This window comes from Buteo buteo, chromosome 15 (assembly GCF_964188355.1).
Source record: "Buteo buteo chromosome 15, bButBut1.hap1.1, whole genome shotgun sequence".
NCBI lineage: Eukaryota > Metazoa > Chordata > Aves > Accipitriformes > Accipitridae > Buteo > Buteo buteo.
Window position 1 is genome coordinate 30,033,710 of NC_134185.1, and position 20,015 is coordinate 30,053,724.

Below are 20,015 nucleotides of genomic sequence, written 5' to 3' on the forward strand. Positions count from 1 at the left end.
TTTTTCCTTTTTAACAGAATGCCTGTTGATTTAGAGATGCAATGAGAATTTTAAAAAGGTTTAGGGTGCCTTGTTCATAGCTTTAAGTACGTATTGTTCCTTTACATTCTACCTATTACCTCCTGCTCCTCCCCCTACAAAAAAAAAAAAAAAAAAAATGACCATATCAAAAAATACCTGCTAAGAGTCAGTCCCCAGTAGTTTTCACAGTCCAAATATATTTGGGGTTTTTTCCCCTCCTCAGGTATTCAAATGGAGTGGAGAGAACACCTACTTCATCAATGGAGACACCAGCTCTCTGGAGCTCGGAGGTGGAGGGTGAGTGAATATTTGGTTTTCAAATCACGTAGCTAACTTTTTTTTTTTTTTTTTTTTTTAAATGAGACTAGGAACAATGATAGTTGCAAGAAAAACTAATCAGTAAAATGGCTGCACTTACTTTTAGTAAACTGTTCAGGGCAGATACCTCAGCAATCTGATTTCTGTTACAGACCCACAGTAATTTCCATTGCTTAAGGAGAATGACTGATGTTAGGCAAGTAGGGTTTGTTGTTTGGTTTTTTTAGCTAGAAAAAATCCCAGATGTTTTGGGTAGATATGTGTCTCATTGCTGAAGCGGTTTGCCACTGAAAGATAATCTCTAATGACAGTTTTGCCATCAGCTTCTAAGGTTTCTCACATGGTCCTTATTAAATTGTCATTATTCCATGGGTACACAGAGCAAGGATACAGACAGTTCTTAATCGGGTCCTGAGTTTCAAAGGTCAGTGGGTATGAAATCAAGGCCTAAGGCTATACGACTTAACTAAAGCTGACTGCAGGCTGCACCACGGAACATCTGGGCATGATTTGCATCAGGAGTGTGTATACACCCCCCCTCCTCCTCCTAAACCAGAAGGGGCCTAGTCCACATCCAAACAGCCAAGGAAGGGACCCCAACGCCTGCACCCTCGTCTCAGCCTCAGCCACAGCTGGCGGTGCAAACAGCTGAACGGTACAGGGGGCTGCAGGCGCACGCTCGGTCCTGCGCTCTGCCCCGCTCGCTGGCACAAACAAAAGTGAGGGGACTGCTCCGCGAGGTTCTTGGCAAGTTGCTTTGCCAGGATTGAGCTCTTCACGTTCAGTCTAAGAGGTCCTCAGAATTACCTAGATTCCTCCTTGTCGCTGCTCTGGTTGTTCCTACAGCTTCCAGTATTTTTACTGTTATATATAACCTGAATTTTTTTGTGTATTTCTTTTTTAGTGGCCGGTTTGGGTTATGGTTAGATGCAGATTTGTATCACGGGCGAAGCAACTCCTGCAGCACCTTCAATAATGACATCTTATCTAAGAAAGAAGATTTCATAATACAAGATGTAGAAGTATGGACATTTGAGTGAAATACTGACTGCCTTAAGGACTGGATCCATTAGGCACTTAAAAGCTAACTAGAAGGTGCAGGCTGCCTCACAATGTTACACGCTTTTTCCTCAAGTTTGTACCAGAGCATGACTACGCAAAAAAACCCCAACCAACCAACCCAAGAAAAAACAGAGCTGGTTTTGAGAGGCAGTAAGAGACAGAACAGTAAGAGATCAGTCTGAAGTCTTTTTTACTTCTAACGCTCCTCCATCGAAGATACGATGCTTATGAAAACATTCATGGTGTATAGGTTGAAAACGTTTTCTGTAACTGTGAAAAAGATCCTGTGGGAAAACTATAACTATCTAGTACATTCCATGTGTATTTATGTTCAACGTACAAATGCTAACCAAAAATAAAAGGTTACTTTACCAAAATCTACAGCATACTGTTTGCCATGGAAAAGAATCACAAATAGGTGTATACAGCACTTATGGGAACATGTTTTTAAAATCTTTTTATTTATTGTTATTGTATAGCAGATTATTTTTTTTTGTAAATGCATTAGCTATGAGTTTTTCCTTTTAATATTTCAAATCTCAATTTGATAAATAGTTACTCTTCAGGTAGATTTCTTATGCCTTGGTGTTTATTCTGAGTCAATTTATTTGATTTCTGACGTTAATTTTTGTATTTTTATTTTGTAAATGAGATTTGGTTTTTGTTTTACCCTAATTAGAGGGTTTGTTTTCTGGCAGAAACACTTGAGTGCATAATTCTGTTTTGGTTTTTTTCTGAGGGAGAAAGTGGATAGTGCTTCTTATTAACTCTGCTGCCACATTCCTGTTAATAGGAATAATAATATTATTTTGGCAGTGTATGGAGACATTGGGCAAACTGCCACCTACTATAGACTGTATCAGCTCTGTTGCAGTCAACAGAATGGGGACAGCACGCTCTGAGCATCTGCCCTTGTATTATTTGACTGTTTACGAAGGACAGTTCTAAGAGAGGATTGTTTTTCTGTATCACCACCAAATGATTCAAAATAAGCCACCCACTGTGCTTTTATGAGCATTTCTCTACAAATTGAAGAATTTGTTAAGGAGAAAATACAATTGAGATTTAGAGAAGAATGCTATTTCCCTAACAGGCCAGATCATGTTAGTGTAATACTTCTTTTCTTAGTAATTATATATATGATTTCCTTCCCAAAAAAGACTTGAAGCAACAGGCTGGTTTAGGATTTGATGGGCAACTAAATATTCTTCTTTGTTTTTCATGAAATAATCGGATACTTCCCCCCTCCCCCGCAACGCTAAAGAGAAAAAGACTCCATGTTACAAAATGAAAATTTCAGTAAATAGGGAGAGTGTGACAGAGAACTGGCAATCTTTACTGTTTGCTAAGGAATTCTCTTTTCCCATTAAGCTCTGGTTTTGTTTACACAAACCAGGCCTGACCAACATTAGGACACTGTCCTGCCCTTAGACTCAAATATGCCATTGTCCTGAGAAAGGCAGGGTTTAGAAACGGTAGTGTGTTTTCATGCGTTAAAACAGTACAGTCTAATTTTGGAATATTATTAACTGAGTAATACAACTCAATGTAGTTACTGCTCTTCCCTTTTTGATTTAACAAAAAAAAAGGCCAAGTGGTTTTCTTTCAAGAGCATTACTAAATCTTAATTCTGCACATAAATTTCACAGTCTAAAATGCTATATACAGTAAGCCTATAACACGCTGCACGTGAGCTTTTCACACTTCCCTTCTATGTGGTCTACTGCATCCATAAATAAAGTTCTTACTGGTAGTGCTGTAAAATATTTTTGGAAGTCGCTAACAGCATAACGCTTTCAAGATACCAGGAATATCTAATACTGTTTGCTCTTTTAAATGGTGGCAGACCACTTAATAGTTTAAAAAAAAAACCAAACCAACCAAGTTCAACATTTTACATACATTTCACTATTGCTACCTACAACTTACTCCATTATATTATCCTTGTCAGAGCATATCTAAACGCTGTGGTCTTATATTCAAAACAGTGTTGTTCAATCAAAATTCTGTGACCCTTGAAACTATGAATATTGAATATATGTAATGCAGTGCTATCACAATATTTTCAATAAAGGAATTTATGCATTCAGAAACTTCTTACAGATGTTTTCTCTTTTATTCATGAACTTTAGTACATTTTAAAGGTGAAAGGGTGCAGCTTAAGTTGCAGGTTATGCTGACAAATACCTACGTCTGCCCTCAAAAAGAGAATTCCAGCAATATCATATCTTAGAAACATGGCTAAGGATATGGGAGCTTTTGGGTTGGGTGTGTGGTGTGGCATCTCCTGAAATAGAGCTGTTTCATGTTCACTCAAAGATAGACTGTGACAAAAGGCTAAGAAATACCAGTAAAACAGTTGACCTAGTAGTTCTCCTTGCTTCTCTCAGCTGTAGTGAATGACATGTATTCCCTCACCTTTTTTGACTGACCTGTTCCCAGGAGTCAAAAGTCCAGGTACCTTATTTTTGTATGCACCTTTTTTATATTGCTAAAGTGTTGATGTATTTTTCTTTCTGTCCAAGCAAGACAAAGGCGTACAATGCCTGAAAGTTACTTGGTTCTTGGCTTGTATTGGCTTTATGGTATACAGAGGTGGCATTAAGAAAAAACAAAGTACGATTACACGTGAAACAGAACACATATGCTATCTGTGAACCTTCCTTTGAGTGAAATGGCTGTAAGATTTTTCTTACTGTAAATTAAGAGGAAAGTTCCAGTCACTAGTAATTTTTCTCTCAGAGGGAGAACAAAAGGTTGTTCTTGCAACATGAAGCATGTGTCTTTTTGTGGTGCTTGGGTAAAGAGTTTTGATTCAGGACAGTGGTGAAATGCTCATTCACAATAAGGCTTGTAAGTACACAGGTAAGTGCGGATGTTTGATTTGGTGCTGGTTTCAGTGCAGTTTTTGCACCAGATGTTTTGTACAAAGCTGGCTTTTGAGCAAAGTTACTTTCAGAACAATCCTTGTGTGTAAACTGTCAAGATTTCACTTGCCTGTTTACAGCAGAGAAAAGGAGCAGGTTGGCTCATTGCAAAGGGATCGCCTTGTGCTCTGCAGGTCAGCAAATGCTGGCAAATGAGCTTCTTCAGGTAGAATAGCTAACCGTGTCCTATTTGTACAAGCACAGCTTGCATGCTCTGAAAGAAATGCATTTTTAAAAAATCTCACTCTAAATTTTGTGACTCGTTACCTCTGTAAACAGTACGTCCTATCATCTGTGGGGCAAATCCTTTGTGCCATTTGGGCTGCGTGAAGAACATAAACACTGCAATTCCACGGTCGGGGATTCTGCAGCTCTGCAACTCTAGTCTAATGAACAGCGCAGGCGATTTGAAATACAAATTATTAAGAAAACGTTTTTAGAAATTGAAGGTTAGCCACCTCTTAGACGTACCCTCGGTTAGCTTTGAGGGCAGTTGATGTGCTGAGGGTGGTGAAACCCTGGCCCAGGTTGCCCAGAGAGGTGGTCGATGCCCCGTCTGTGGAAACGTTCGAGGCCAGGTTGGACGGGGCTCTGAGCAACCTGGTCTGGTTGAAGATGTCCCTGCCCGTGGCAGGGGGTTGGACGAGATGACCTCTGAAGGCCCCTTCCAACCCAAACTACTGTACCATTACATGAATTGAAGGAGCTCAGGGTGCGCTCAGTTCATTTTATTCCCGGTTTGTACCTTTTTCTTCTTAGTGAAGGCTTGCGGTCAGCCGGCTCCGTGTGTTTGTACTGATGCTGCAGGCGTGCGGCGGGAGGTTTGCTTGGGCACACCGAGGGAATTCAAACCCGCTACTTCCCCCTGCCCGCCTCAGATCCATTCACCCCTACGCCTGCAGACGTTCCTGCTTCAGCTCTGTGAGGCTTCAGGAAAAAAAAACCCAAAAGCCGGGGGTTATGTCGGAGGCCGGCGGGAGCGCACCCCCCCTCCCCCACTTTCCCCTCACAGCTCCGCGGGCGCGTTGGTTTCCGCCCCCGCGGGCAGGTGGGCGGGGCGCTGCCGCGGACGCCTGTGGTTGGTCCCCGCCCCTCACGCCCCGCCCCTCTCCTCTCCCTCCCCGCCCCGCGCCGGCAGGGGGCGCGCGCGGGGTCCCGGCCGCAGGCGGAGGGCGAAGGGAAAATGGCGGCGGGGGAGGAGGAGGAGGGGGCGGCCGCGGCCGCGACCGCCGGTGAGGGGAAAGAAACGGGGGACGGCGGCGGTTACGACGGCAAGTGCGCGTTCTGCAGGATCGCCCGCCGGGAGGAGCCGGGCACGGCGCTGTTCCCCTGCCAGGTGGGTGAGGGACGCCCCGGGCGGCGGCAGCGGCCTCCCCCGGCCGCCCTTCGCTCCTCTGCCGCAGGTGGGGGTCCGGCCGGCTCCCCCGCGGGCAGCGGAGGGGCTTTTGTTGGTCCCTGGTGGGTGGTTGTCGCTCGTTGCCTTTTTGTTTGTGTTTTTTTTTAACGAAGAGCCGGATTCCGTCTGTGGCCGGAGTGAGGGCTCCTGTGGAGATGGGGGTGCCCGAGGGGCAGGGCCCCGGGCGAGCGGGAAAAGGGGCCGAGGGGCTTCGTGTGAGAACGGGGGGGGGGATGAAACCCCGAAGTGCTGCGTGGGTGTCCTGGGGACAGCCCTCCCGCCGGGTGAGGCGGTGCCCGGGCTGCCCGCGGGGGAAGGGTGCTGCTTTAAAGCGCTGGGCGGGTTTGGGGTGTCCTTTATGGAGACGGGGCGGGGGACATCCATCGGGAGGGAGCCCTTCAGCGTTGGCACAACAGCTAGAAGCCTTAAAGCTGGCGCCGGGGAGCGCTGGCTGCAGAAGGTCAGCTGAGGACGCAAATCGCGCCTGCGAGCCTTTCTGTAGGCTGGCTCGGCAAATCCCGACGATTTTTGCTGGTTACTTCTAATATGGCGTTTAGCATCATCACGTCGATATGGGGAAGACGGGCCTTGTTACCTACCCCTTGCCAGTATCCTCGTCCTAGTCAATTTAATGCGTTTGCATCCTTTCTTAGTACGAAGACCTGGTTTGCTTCAGAGACATCAGACCCGGTGCCCCCCACCACTTTCTGGTGGTGCCGGTGGAGCACATGGGAAACTGCAAAACGCTGAAGGCAGAACACATACCTGTAGGTAAGGCTGTAAGCGTGCGTTTAACTTAACAGAAAGTAGTTGTGCACAGCCTTAAACAGTGCGTTGTCAAGTAAATGATAACTTTGAGCACTGTTTGGTTGAGGAGGTAAACGTGGAAATAGATGGTGTGAGTGAGTGTAGGTAGGGACTTACCCTTCCTGGGAACTTCTGCGTGCTGTTCCAGAAGAGCACATTTTTTTGTGGCTTCTAGAAAAACATTGCACTAGTGCATGAAATCCCTGTTGTTTGCATGGAGTATAGATGCCTCCACACTGTTGAAACCGCAACTTTGTTTTTAAAGTGTTTGCATGCTGCTTCATTGCGTTTTCTCAGATATATATGCAATTTTAAATTATATGAAAAATTACAGAAGAATTTTATAAAATTTATTTTTTAAAATAAGTGCTACATTATTTTTCAGGAAAAAAGGGACTGAGAGGAGAAAGGGAAATGGTGTCCCAATAAACTTAAATAATTTTTGAAGAGATAAAGTTCTAAAATATTGAAACTATGATTTATTGTTGATAGGCTTTTTTTTTCTTTTTTTTTTTTACCTGTAAGAAAACATTGTCCTGGAATTTGTTTCACAGGAAACACCTAGCTAAGTGTGTTGAGTAACAGAAGAAACTACAGCCATACATGCATGAAGAGATTCCATCTGAGGGAAATTTACAGGTGATGCAGGAAAAGAATTGTAGTTGCAAATCTTGCATCACTGTATTTCTCTTCTAAATGTAGTATTCTCCAGAAACAACTCCTCTACATGTTTGGCTTCAAGACGATTCCTTAGGCTTTTGCTTTGACGTTTTGTACTAGGGTTGCTCTTTTTCTCAGTGATACAGTAATGAAACTTTGTCCTAGTAATAAGTAGGACCGACAGATTTATTTTATTTTCATTTGAATTTATGTACTGTCTCTGAAACTTCCTAATTTATGTCAGGCTGCACAGGACCTAGAGATTAAAGTCCTGTAGCTGAGTAGAAATATAACCCTGGAAATAGTGTAAACATCATCATTCTGACCAATCAGTATTTGTTGGGGTTTTTTTATAAGGGTGTGGTGATAGCATGGCTTTGGCCGAAGTTCTTAGAATAATGTCCCACTTAAAAGCATCATGAGTGTGGAAATTAGTAACAGTGGCAATTTTCATGTCAGTCATTGCACAACACTGTCTTTACAATCTTTGTTTGATTATGAGTAGTTACAGTATTTATCTTTCGAAAAACTTGTGTTTGTGATCTCACTGTAACCAGTTTGTTGAAGTTAATATTCTGAAGAATACCTTTTTTAAATTACTTGATGACATACGATGTGTAAAATATTACTTAAACATTAAATGAAATTTATTTGTGTTTAATAGTAAAGAGAATGATGGAAGTTGGAAATGCTGTCCTCCAGAGAAATAATTTTAATGACTTGAATGACGTAAGGTATGTAATGGAAACCTTCTGTGTTTGAGTATATTTTTTACTTTTCAGAATGCTATTTTAGAGATGGTGGCAACAACTGCAGTGTGAGTTATTGAAGAAATCAGGTCTGCGTTCACGTACTGCATGACTTCTCAAGTAGAATGTGCTGGCATTGAATACAGACTTTTTTTCTGAGGAATTTCCAGCACAGATTGTGCTCCAACTCTGAGATTCTTTCTTGACCACATCTTGGGATAGAGAGGGCACTTCAAACAACTTATCTAAAAGGCTGCTCTTTAATTATGTGCTGAAAATATGCTCTAAATCCTAGATTCCAGAAGAGAGGTAGACTTTGTCCTATTCAGGCAGGGCACAGTATTGTGTTTCAGTCATACCTGCATTCTTTTGATTTCGGTGCTGCACTCTTTAGTTTAAGTCAGGGCCTTTGATAGCTGAAGTAAATTGTAATATAATTTAAATAGTGTAGAGTATAGGGAAGCTGGGCCTTCATGTTTAAAATATGTAGAAACTGCATTCATAGGGTGACAGTTGGCTTTCCAGCTGAAAACTAGATATGATACATTTAAGATACATTTTATTTTTTAAATGCTCCTTTTTAACAAAATGTATCTTAAATAGGGAGATGTGAAGGATGAGGTTAATGGGCTTTTGAAAAGGTTCCCTGAGAGCATCCTGAAGGGAAGAGGCATGTTTTTTACAAGGAAAATGCAATGCATTGAGTTGTTAATTCAGTTGATTATGTTAAATAACTTACAATGTTCCACTTCTTCCTGAATTAACATCACCAGTATTTTTCACTTGTTTTCCTTTTCTGAAGGATGGGTTTTCACTGGCCTCCATTCTGCTCAATATCCCACTTGCATCTTCACGTCCTGGCCCCAGCCAGTCAGTTAGGATTCTTATCCAGACTCGTGTACAGAATCAATTCCTACTGGTTTATCACGGTAAGTGTAATGCAGATGAGCTTTTTGGTAGGTTTTCAGTTGCAAGCTGAAAAAGTGATGTCTTTTTAACGTTTTAACTATGTCCAAAAATGCTTTGAGCAATTATTGATGTCATTACTGTAATTAATAGTTTTGTATATTTTGCATTAACTATTTGCAAAAATATAATGTTAAAAACCTTAATGTTTGTGCTTATTAAGGAGAGATGAGTGCCAATAACATTAACAGCAAACGATACAGGAGTTCTGGATCTAATGTGTAGCTCAGGTGAATGTGATGTGGTTCTGAGGACACTTTATAAGTAGTTGTTCTTTAATTTAAAAGGATAAATTCAAATGTGATGGACTGTATTGTACATGCCCTGGTTCATCCCGTTTAGGTGAAAAACATGTCCACCTAATGATTGCTTTTATCAGTTCACATGTTTTTTCTCATCTTGTCATCTGTAGACTAAAACAAGTGTCTGCTTTACAAAAATGTTGTTTGTGCTCAGTTGTGTCAGTAGAGATAAGCAATGAGACTGAACTGGCACCGACTAAATCACCATTTGAAAATATCTCTCTCAAGAACCAAAGCTTACCCTCGCTGCTTTGACGCAGCAAAGAACCTGTCCTTGCAATGTAGCTACAGTATCCTGGTGTCATTGCACAGCCCCAAAACAAAGATGCTGAAAAAGGTCTGTCTCAGCTAAAGAATACAGACAGCTCTTACTTGAAGAGAAAAAACTCAGCTTCTCCACAGTGGTACCTTGCTGGAAAAAAGCAGGTGTGTCTTTGCTGTGTTGTAGAGCATCACACAGATATTTGGCCCTCAAACAAGTATGGCTGTGTAGTTTTACTGCTTGCTATCTTGGATTAGCTCAGGGAGATCTGTACCAAGTTTGGTTATCCAATATGGATGCACTTCAAAAACTACTTTGCCCTGTTGTCAAGTTGGAAAGTGTTCTTGAGTTGTTTTCGGGTTTGGGGTTTTTGTTTTTTTGGTTTTTTTTTTTAATTGTAATGGCTTGAATGTGATACTTGTTAAAGAGCTCAAAACAAGATTCAGATTACTTCATTTTCAGTTGCTCCACACCTTATCTAGCTTTATTTGCAAATAAACTGCAAGAGCTACTTAAGTGCTGTTAAGTAGTTCCTACGTTTGGTAGCCGATTGCTTTTTTACTGTGTTCATTTAAAACATGCCAAACTTAAGCTTTTCACCTTTTAATGTGGTTTCTTCGGAGATCTTATTAAAACCTCAAGCACTAGTTCAAATTAAAAGATTAATTCAGTGGGACTGGCAAAAAAAAAAAAAAAAAAAAGGCTGACAGTAAACTGATTTGTTTCAGAAGTGGCCATGGTAGTCTCCATGTGCCCAGTTTGGCCTGCTAGAGCAACGATGGCAGACTTCCTTCTGCCCTGAGCCTTTCTGAGGGCTCTGTGGGCTGGTGCTGTTACGTATACCAAATACAGCTGTCCTGGTTATGCGCTAGATGCATAAATAGCCATACAATGAGAAAAGTATGTGTGAGCATAGTGACATAACCAAAGAGTGGATGTATATCTCATGACGTGAACCACACACAGGAATGCACTCCATCCCTCAGCAATGTATGTGGCTGGTGTGCAGCTTGTGGGAGATGAGAGGCCACAACATGCTGTTCTGGAGCATCTCCCAAAGAATTCCAGGTCTCACAGCTTGGTGGTTCTGAGCACTGCTGCCTTCTGAGGTCTTTAAAACCACGCTGCTTTATCTGCTGTTTATTTGCTCAAACATCCTCTTGACTTTCATAGGTTCTGTTTCCTCTTCTGATCACCTAATGGGAGTTTGATGAAAACTGTGAAAAAGAGTCTGCTCTTTAAAGCAATCATTGTATTCTGCTTCTGTTGCATGCTTTGTCTGTAAAAATGAAAAGTAAATGCTCTGTCAGTGTCACTATTTTTAAAATGGAGGTCCACGGTGTAGTTAATGCATTGCTTTCTCTCTTTCATAGGCTGAACAACTGATTGAGCGACTGCAAACTGAAAATGCTGCCAACTGAAAGCACTCTTAGCCTTGTGTTGCTAGCCAGTTTGTTCTTTGTCTTTGAACTCTGACTTAAGGTTGCACAGTTTGATGTTGCCAGTAATATACAAGGATGAAAAAAAAAGCTTTAGTTCCTTATGAGGAAATACACACAGAATTTGTAGCTGCCAACCTCATTCTCCCATTGAGATACTTGAGTCTGTATACTTCTCTGACAATAAGGCAATGTATTTTAATTACAATTTTATATGTGTGTATATATATATTCATAACACATACACACTCATATGCACACATGCAGAGAACTTTTCCTAGTAAAAGGCAGGGTATAGCAGCAGAATGTATTGCAACTAAGGCAACAAGTTACTACTAACAGCATGTACACGGTACCAAAGGGAATATTTGTTGCGGAATCAAGCTTTTATTTTAAGGATGCATTGTTCTGGGATTGCAAGTAACATTTAAAACATTCAAGTTTCCATCTGTATTTGTACGATACATCTGCCTAGTTATTAGTAGGTACATTGCTGAAAGTACACTACTGACTTTCTGGTGCTAAACCACTTTAATGTATTACCTGGCTTATTTGCATGACAGCGACATAGTAAATGTTGAATACAATAGGTGCCCAAGATGTGATAATGCTATATAACATATAGTTTAAATGTACGTGTAAGTGGTTGTATCTTGGGCTTAAAGATTTTCCCTCTCATGTGCACAATACTTTAAATTAGTTATTGTATGTTTACAAAAAATGTGAGGAGTTCAGAGGAATTGATTTAATATGCGGCTCTTCTGCATGATGGTAGAAAAAAAAATCCAACTTTTTAGATGGGTCTGATACTGTTCTCACTGGAAGTCTCTTGGAGATTACTAATGCCTTGGCTAAATTTGATTTCTAAATGAAGTCATAAGGGAAACAGGTCTTTAGTGCAGTAAGCATGTGGCAGGCTTGCCTAATAGCAATGTGATTTGAATTTGGGATAGCAGGGACTCAGCCCAAAATTGGAACATGTTGGGTTGCTGAAGGAACCTGCTGAACATTTGCCTTTGCCCTGTGACTCTAATCAGTAATGCTGGTGCTCTGTTTTTCAATACCATATTAAGGCAGACTGTTTGGGAAGTTAAAACTCCAGAAAACAGGGAGTGGGTTTTCTTCCTTCACAGCGTGTATCTCTTGGTGCCTAATTCATCAAGTGTCCTTGGCCAATGCATTTAGATGCAGCTGAGGTGATGATGGTCTGTTGCACCTGCAGGCTTCCCAGAACATTATTTGCTCCGTGTTTTCCACTGATCCAGCACCTCTTGCCTTTGGGGTACAATGTATTGTGATATTCTTCCAGTAAACTATAGGTAGTATTTCAGAAAGTTCACACCCTTCTGAAGACCGTTTTCTACCCAGAAGAGTTTACACCTCTCTTTTCTGTAAGACCTTGTTCCTGATACCCTCTTGTTATTCTTAGTGGGCACTCACATGTCATTTGCAGCCCTTTAGGGTCTTAATTTGTAACATTAGATAGGAAGAGTGTGAATTAAAGCCACTGACTACTTCTGTGCAATAGATTAGGAGGTTTGAGCTGGCGCCTAGCTTTATGAAATATCTGTACATTAAGACCTTTCAAGAGTTAATACTGTATATGTGTTCTGATTTATAATTAATTTACGTAACTGTATTTAACTGTGACATGTAATATTAAAGTATCAAAGTGAACTGTTGTCAAAAAGGATTAGTAAACAGAATAAATGCTAATCTTGGAATGATCTTCCAGTGCAATGGAACGGTTGACTGGGGGTGCTGACCCTGGATAGCCCTTTGCTTGTCCTTCACCTCCGTCACCAGTGGGATGGGAAAGAGAATGGGAAGAGCAAAAGTGAGAAAACTCATGGGTTGAGATGAAGACAGTTCAATAAATGAAGGAAAGAGGAAGGAAAAAAAACAAGGTATGTGATGCAAAGGTAATTGCTCATGATCTCCCACAAGCAGGCCAGTAGCAATGGCTTCTTCCCCCCCAAAACGCCACCTTCCTCAGCTTTTATTGCTGAGAAGAAAAATTATCTCCACCCCAGCCAGACCCAGTATGTTGTCAAATGTGCACAGAAGCACAAAGGTCAACTTCTCCATCTTACATTTGAGAAGGGTCCCGCTAGTGACAGCAAGACTGGAAAGGTAAAAATCAGGGTATAATCTAGCTTCCCAACTTTGGTTGATGAACAAGATGGGGAATTAAACTTTTCTCTGACAGCAGCAGACAGGCCTCGCACCAGCTCAAACAATAAAGCGTTCAACAGAGCCACGTTAATTACTGAGATGAATGCTCAGTATCTCATTAGTGGTTTTCAGCATAGAACCCTGTTCCATTTTCCATCTGTATTGACAAGCATTCTTGGACTTAGCAGATAATTTTTTTAATTAGGCTAAGAAGTATTTTCTGAAAAGCCTATCCTCATGCTTTGAATATGTTTCAGACTTACTGGCTAGTCCCTGGAAGAGGCAGTAGGCAGGTCCCGTTAACTATGTCACCCTCTTCTACAGCAGCATTTTAAAACTTCCAAAATCATCTGTAGAGCTTTCCAGTGAGCAAATATCAATAAAATACTCCTGGAGAGGGAACTCGGCAGCTCTTACTCTCCAAGAGCCTGGAGAAACAAAGGAAAGTTGCTTAGCCACTGCCCCTGGCTCTGTTTTTCTTTGATCCAGTATTAGCAGTCGTAAGAAAAGCTGCTTTTTTGACTACATGTTTAGGAATGACAAAGCTTTATTTGTACTCGTTTGCTCAATTGTTTTACATAAACTCTCAACCTAGCGCGAACCCAGAGAATAATGCTTTTATGCTGAAGTACTAACTGCTCCCTCTGAAAGGATGAAACAGATATACAACGCTGTTAAATGTAGAATAAAAAAGAAAAGTTTGTGTTTTGACTAAGGGCAACTTTTTCAATGCGATTAAATTGATAATAGTTCCTCGAGCTCTTCTGAAGTCTTCTTAAGTGGGAGTTGTAAACAAAAGCATAAAAATGGGAGCAAACCAGTGAAAATTGTATTTGAAATTTGACAAACTTGGAGACAACCAAATGCTGCATAAAAACTCGCTGTCATTTCAAACTGACATGCAACGTTTATTGCAGTGCTGAAAGTGCTTTCAGTGTTTGACAAAATACAGACAATCCCCATAAAATGTGCAGTCTAAAACATGCAGAATTCACAGGCTTCAAGTGGAGGAAGAGGAAAGACCACTGAGGGAGCTTGCCACAAACAAGTGAAGTTTAGGAGAGGTTTGAAGAGCTGAAAGTTACTTAGTAGGGCAAGAACACCTTTTAGAAGGTCAGAGTTTACTTACTGCTCCAAATAATCCGTAATACAAAAAAAACCTCACACGCTACAATTTTTGTAAAAGTAATTTAATAAATTCTGTTCTATTTACTCTAATGCGAGCCTGCTGCAAAAAAGTTGCCTGTTTAGAAGTTTAAATTCCTGTTTCATCTGTAGATGCCAATCTAATCCCCACATTGCAGATGAGGGAGCTGAATTTTGTAAAACTTGTAAACTATTAGCTAAACTGAGTCATGTGGATTAGATATGCTGCGCTCATGACTACAGAAGCTTCAGGAGTAACTTTTTATTCTGGAGCGTACCAGTGGACAAGCTGACCAATTGTATTATCTATCTTTTAGACTCCTTTTGAAATACCAGCTATTGCTGGGAACAAGAGATGGGATTTGTCAACCTGCATGCTGACCCAGTTTGGCAACTTGGTGTTTTATAATCATTTGCATGGGCACAAAGAAAGATTTCAGTCACTCTTTAGAGAATACTCATCTGAAGCTGGCAGGGAGGAAGTTTGGCCTGATAATTGTTTAAAAAAATCCATCCCTCTATATATAATCTTTTTTTTATAATAATCCTTTATTTTATTCAAAATATCATGATAGGGCAAGCTTTTTTTAGTCACAAAGTGGGTAAGAATGTTTCGTTAGGGCTTACTCTGCTTCTATCTGTTTTGATCAGAGGTGTGCGTAAAGCTCTTGGAGATGTACTCAAGTGATATTTAAACCAACTGGCAGCAGGAGAGAGCGCAGCAGCGGCCACATACGTGTCTAACTACTGGCATGGCAGTGGAAGCCTCCATTCCTGACACGTAACTATTTGAGCCAGCCTTAATAAAGAACTAGTAAGTTTACATGAGCTGGACTTGCATCTTGGGGTGCTCAGGCTACACACTGCCTCAACTGTGTGTCTTTTCATGTAGTATTTGTACAATGTCTAATAATGTATTATTTTTCCTGATATTACCATCCTGTTTGTCAGCTGGTGACACCTGAACCACTTGATACTGCTTCCTGCAAGCTATGAACTAATGCTACAGCAGAACTGACTGGATTTCAAAATCATTAGAATTAATGAAACTGCATTCCACAGCTGTATTATAAAAAGCTTGATTCGTTTTAAAATCAAAATGTACGTACACGCTTTATCTAATAGGAGCTGAAATCCACTGAGGTGTGCTCGTGTCATTTTGGCAACAAATGCTTTTCCAAAAACCAAAGCATTTTCAATGTGTTAAGATCACAAATTATATGTCTTGTTTTCAGCTGCAAGACGTAGATTTGTTTAGGAAGGAGTGGGTTTGAAAACAAAGGGCATGCACACCAGCAGTGCCTGGTGCAGCACATATTGCCCAGTTTCCAACATGGTAAAATTATGTGGTGATTAAAACCCACCCTTGTTTCCCCATCCATGCTCTACCTGCATCTGACTCCCCTGTCCCCCAGATATACTTATTTCAACACATTAAATTCTTCTCTTTTTTCATTGTCTTTTCGCTAGGAAAAGGAGGCAGAGGGATAACGAAATCCGTATTTTTCTTTGCTCAGTCAAAAGGCTTATTTTGATGCAAACCTCCATTGGATGAAGATGTCAAAACAAAACCCCATTCTTTTAGGCTTTTTGCAAAAACACATTCTTTTCTATAAATAGCATAAAATAATCTATCACTTTTATCAAGTTCATAGTTTATATTAAATTTCAATATCCTTTCAAGGCAAGAGAATATCTTACTTTAAAGACCCACCAAATAGTGTAGTTAATACCACATAAAAGCTTTTATTTGCACAGGTAAAACCCAGAACTTTATGTTTCTAATTATACAGTTTTCTTAGCGGGAACTACTGTAAATACAGCTCCTGATTATTTTTAATAGCATTATTACAACTATTGCATATAAACAATCCTTTTTTTTTTTTTTCCTAAACACAGAGAAAGTTCCCCCGGAAGAACCATGAAGGAAATTGTTATCTGTCATCTTTCAGTCTCAATTTTAACTAGCTGATCATTTTTTCTCCCAGTTTGGCAAATTCACAACTATGGTCTGAAAGCACAGCTCTGCCTCAGATAAATGAGGTGTGAGACTGCTCCGCTGTACCTTTATTTACGCATTTGGCACTACAGGATCTCTACTCTCCTCCTCTTGTAAACAACATTGCTACATTTTGGTGAAAGACGAGAAAGAGATGCCTTTTTTTTTTCTCACGAATGCACAGCACTCCGATATGTAGTTTCTGTTGCCTTTCACATCTTTATATTGTGGCACCCTACTTTCTATGAAGGGATATAGCTGAATTCACCAAAAAGGCTGCAGAGCTTTGTGATGTGCTAGGGTATGACATAGCACTAGAAGAACAGAACAGGTAGGTAAAAATGGTATGAGATACAGAAAGAAAAGAGAAAGAGACACAGCAGGTTTGGAGAAGGTATGATAATAAGAACAGACTAATACCAGGACTAGTGCAGCTCTCCAAAATACATGCAAGATGCAACTAATTTAGGAAACATCAGATATGCTTGCCATCATATTTCTGTAAATTCAGGAATTTTCATATACTTCATGAAAATAACTTCCATTTATTCAGTTCCACCATGTGAAAATAACCTAAACTTTTGCTATAAACCAGGCTCTTTTTTTGAAGTATATGAATTCCCATAAAAGTTTTCAGTTCCATGTTTTACAAATCAAAATCCCACATACAGTGAGTATTTCACAACCTACAAGAATCAGTGTTGTACGGTAGCAAGTTAGTAATTTATACTTTCAGTAAGCTAAAGCAGTAATCCAGCAGAGTTATGTGAAGAACTGCAATATACTTGGTAGTGGATGACAATAATGAAAGGAAAATCCAATGGCAGCGTGATGGATTAGTAGATTATTTGTGATTTCTGTCCAAACCTCTACTATTCTTACAAAAATATTTTTTCATCCTTCTCACCCGTTTTCTCTCCTGCTCATGCCCCAAGAAGCAGCTGAGTTGAAATTTTGTAATGAAAACCTCTTTCAAGATGGTATCCAGCTATGTTTTCCCAAACGGAACCATGCAGCAGAATTCATCAGATGAGAAAGCCTTATTCTAGCAAAGTGATGATCACGTCATCATCTTTTCCTTGCCAAAGCATTTCACCTTCAAAATGAACCAGACCATGTTTTCTGGCTCTTAACAAGATTCCCACTACTTTATTAGAAATAGTCACGTATGTTTCAAACAGCTGCCCGAATGTCACACTCACATGTCCATCTTCTCCCACCTCTCCAGTGCTTCTAATGATCAAGCAGAGCTCTTCCACTTCCTTTCCCACGTGTGAGTGAGCATCTTTCCCCCTCTGCTCTGTCTGAGACCCTTCAGGGGGTCTCCCGTAGGTGGGATCTCCTCTGTGAGTATGCACGGGTTTAGATGCAAGCCTGTTGTCGTTGCTGAATGGGTTCTTTCTCTGATATTCAATGTGATCCTCTGCCCAGGTCTGCCAACTTTTCCTCAAGTCACCCACTGCACTGGTAGCTTTAGCACTCTGCCCTTTATCTTCTTCCATTTCTTGAAAATGTTTTATGGCATTCAAGCAGGAAACAAATCAATGACTGGTTGTAACTGTGGTTCCTGGGTGCACTGTCAGCTGTGAAGGAAAAACAACAAATCACCTTGATGATAATTTTTGGAAGAGTTTTGCCTGAGTAAGAGGCAAAGCTGCTGAAAAAGATGTTAAATATCTGAAGATTTTGTTAAGTCCACCCATAATCCTACAGCACTGAAGAAAGTAAAAGTGATTCAGCTGAAATTCAGAAGTCGTTTTGTAACCCAGGGCAGTAAGTTATGCTTACAAGGTTACACGGTGTACCACCGGTCCCACAGTTACTGTACATACCCCGCGGCCTCCGTGCGACACAGACGTGGTGCAGTAGTTACTCTTCATGCAATGACACCTTTTAAAGAACTTTATCCTTACACCCGGCAGCGCCGCAGACTTCCCAAACAATCTGATGCTGTGCTGGCTGACCTGTTCAGCACAAGCTTACTGACAGGCGAAGAGACCAAACCATTCCCCAGGAGCCAGCGCACCAACCCATACACAGGGGTGGGCAGACTTTCTCCTGCCTGCACACTGCTTAAAGGTGGACAAATCCACGCTGTGCCGGCGCGGTTCCCACAGGCTGTGAAAGTTATTATGCACAGAAAACGTTACCTGGAGCTGAAACACCGATACGTGGTGGGAGCAGGGGGATTTTCCTCACTGGGCACTGAAAAGAGAACTAGAAATCCAGTTAGCGAGCGCGGCACCATCCGCAACGCCCTGTTCAGCGCAGAAGACAAAACCAGCCTAAAGAGTTCTCCCTTAAAAGGCTGTGCTGCACAGCCGTGTCTGCCAGGGAAAACCTCCAGGCAGGCTGCAGGCAAGGGAGCTTGCACTCCAGAGGTGGAACTGCCCAGCCCCTCTGGGTACACTGGCCACCTATGAAATTACATGTGCTTACATCATGGACTGTGTCTGCAGCACGTAATTATTCTGGTGAGGCAGGGACAGACTTTTATGTACCCACAGAGATCTGACTGTGTTATAACCGTGTCTTTGCTGGATCGTATCCTTCACCTGTTGAAATACACAAACGAGAGTTTCCATATAGTACATTAGTACAGCTGATACTTTTCTTACAGGCGCTGGAGATAAAACAGAGGATTAGTGCTGGCTTTTCTGTGGGGAAATGGATGGAAATGCAAATTCTGAACAACTTAATAACTGAATTATAAATTAGGTATTTCAAAAGCATTGCTGTTGGTTTTTTTTTTAAAGTAAGGTTTCATGGGAATTTGCCCATATACACATGTTGATGCTGTTGCATGTGAACCCCACGAGCCATGTACAGAGCTCCCTGAATGCACCAGCAGAATGTGCAAGTCACTGTCAAAAAACACTTGTGTTGCCTTCAGGTCTAGAATAGTGCATGGGGTGAGCAGAAGATGGCAACACAATGGCTGCGAAAGAGAATTGGGAAAAATCAGCAGTGGTACACATTAAATAATGGCCTTTCATTCATAGGCTCTCACTTTTAAATTGAAACTCATGATTGTCATATGATCCTGTTGTTATATTTTTTGTGAGAGGAGGGTGGTTAATTCTAGCTTCCTGGATAAATTTCAACTTGAGTAATTACATTTTGTGTACTTAAAATTCCCCCGAAGGCTAAAGAGGATAATTGTTCTTCCTTTCCCTCCCTGAAACAGTTATGTAATGCTGCCAGTGTAAGATAACTCCCTAAATCCACGCTAACAAACTGCTTGTTTCTCCTCAGTGGCAGTACAGGAATGTATGTTAAGTTTACAAACACAGCATCTGAAAACCACTTTGGTTTTATGTCAGGATCAAATACTTGGTAAGTCTTATTTATTAATCTACATCCACTTTCAAACTATGCTGAGCAGCATATAGTCTGCCAGCGATTTTGCACGGATCCTCAAGTCAAAAGCAGGAAAAAATTTAATTCTTCTGTAGAAAACAGTATCACTGGAAAATCGAGGTATTCACCTTCTGAGAACAGACAGCAATGCTCTGCAGATAAAGTAAGCAAAAGCCAGTCTCAAAGAGATTAAGCTTAAGCAATAATACCAGTAACCCCTCCTAAGGAGTTTCTAAAATGGAAGCTATACAGCTAGGAAATTTAAAGTGAGACAGATCAGCAAAATAAAAGCAGAGTTCTTCCACTGAACCACTTTCAGCAATCCCAAGGTTTTGTAAGCAATCTCAGACTCGCGGGGTCTGTCAGCAGTTCAGCAATGTGTTTATTGCTGGGTCTCAGCACTCAACTGCTGAGGTGAACAAGCCT

The 20,015-nt window shown here is 41.1% G+C and overlaps 2 protein-coding genes across 9 annotated transcripts in view; both read left to right on the forward strand.

The window, feature by feature from the left end:
• Positions 1-1,706, forward strand: part of NCOA7 (nuclear receptor coactivator 7) — a 99,630-nt gene extending 97,924 nt beyond the window's left edge. For all 5 annotated transcript variants that reach the window (XM_075046884.1, XM_075046888.1, XM_075046887.1 and 2 more), the window contains 2 exons: positions 245-318; positions 1,244-1,706. In XM_075046884.1, the coding sequence (XP_074902985.1) occupies positions 245-318; positions 1,244-1,379 (210 nt within the window). In that variant the 3' untranslated portion in view covers positions 1,380-1,706. The remainder of the gene's footprint in view (positions 1-244; positions 319-1,243) is intronic.
• Positions 1,707-5,472: 3,766 nt separating this feature from the next.
• On the forward strand, positions 5,473-16,875 carry HINT3 (histidine triad nucleotide binding protein 3). Of its 4 annotated transcripts, none has more exons than XR_012653079.1 (6): positions 5,473-5,664; positions 6,378-6,495; positions 7,856-7,925; positions 8,743-8,869; positions 12,645-15,331; positions 16,130-16,875. XR_012653079.1 is itself a non-coding variant. In XM_075046893.1 (5 exons), exons 1-5 carry the CDS (start codon positions 5,512-5,514, stop codon positions 12,672-12,674), a joined length of 498 nt encoding a protein of 165 aa, XP_074902994.1. In that variant the 5' UTR covers positions 5,473-5,511; the 3' UTR covers positions 12,675-16,875. The 4 variants fall into 4 exon arrangements, 2 of the variants coding, with proteins under 2 accessions (XP_074902994.1, XP_074902993.1); XR_012653080.1 differs by having other exon boundaries at positions 12,645-12,816; positions 14,882-16,875; XM_075046893.1 differs by having other exon boundaries at positions 12,645-16,875.
• The last annotated feature ends 3,140 nt before the right edge of the window (positions 16,876-20,015 follow it).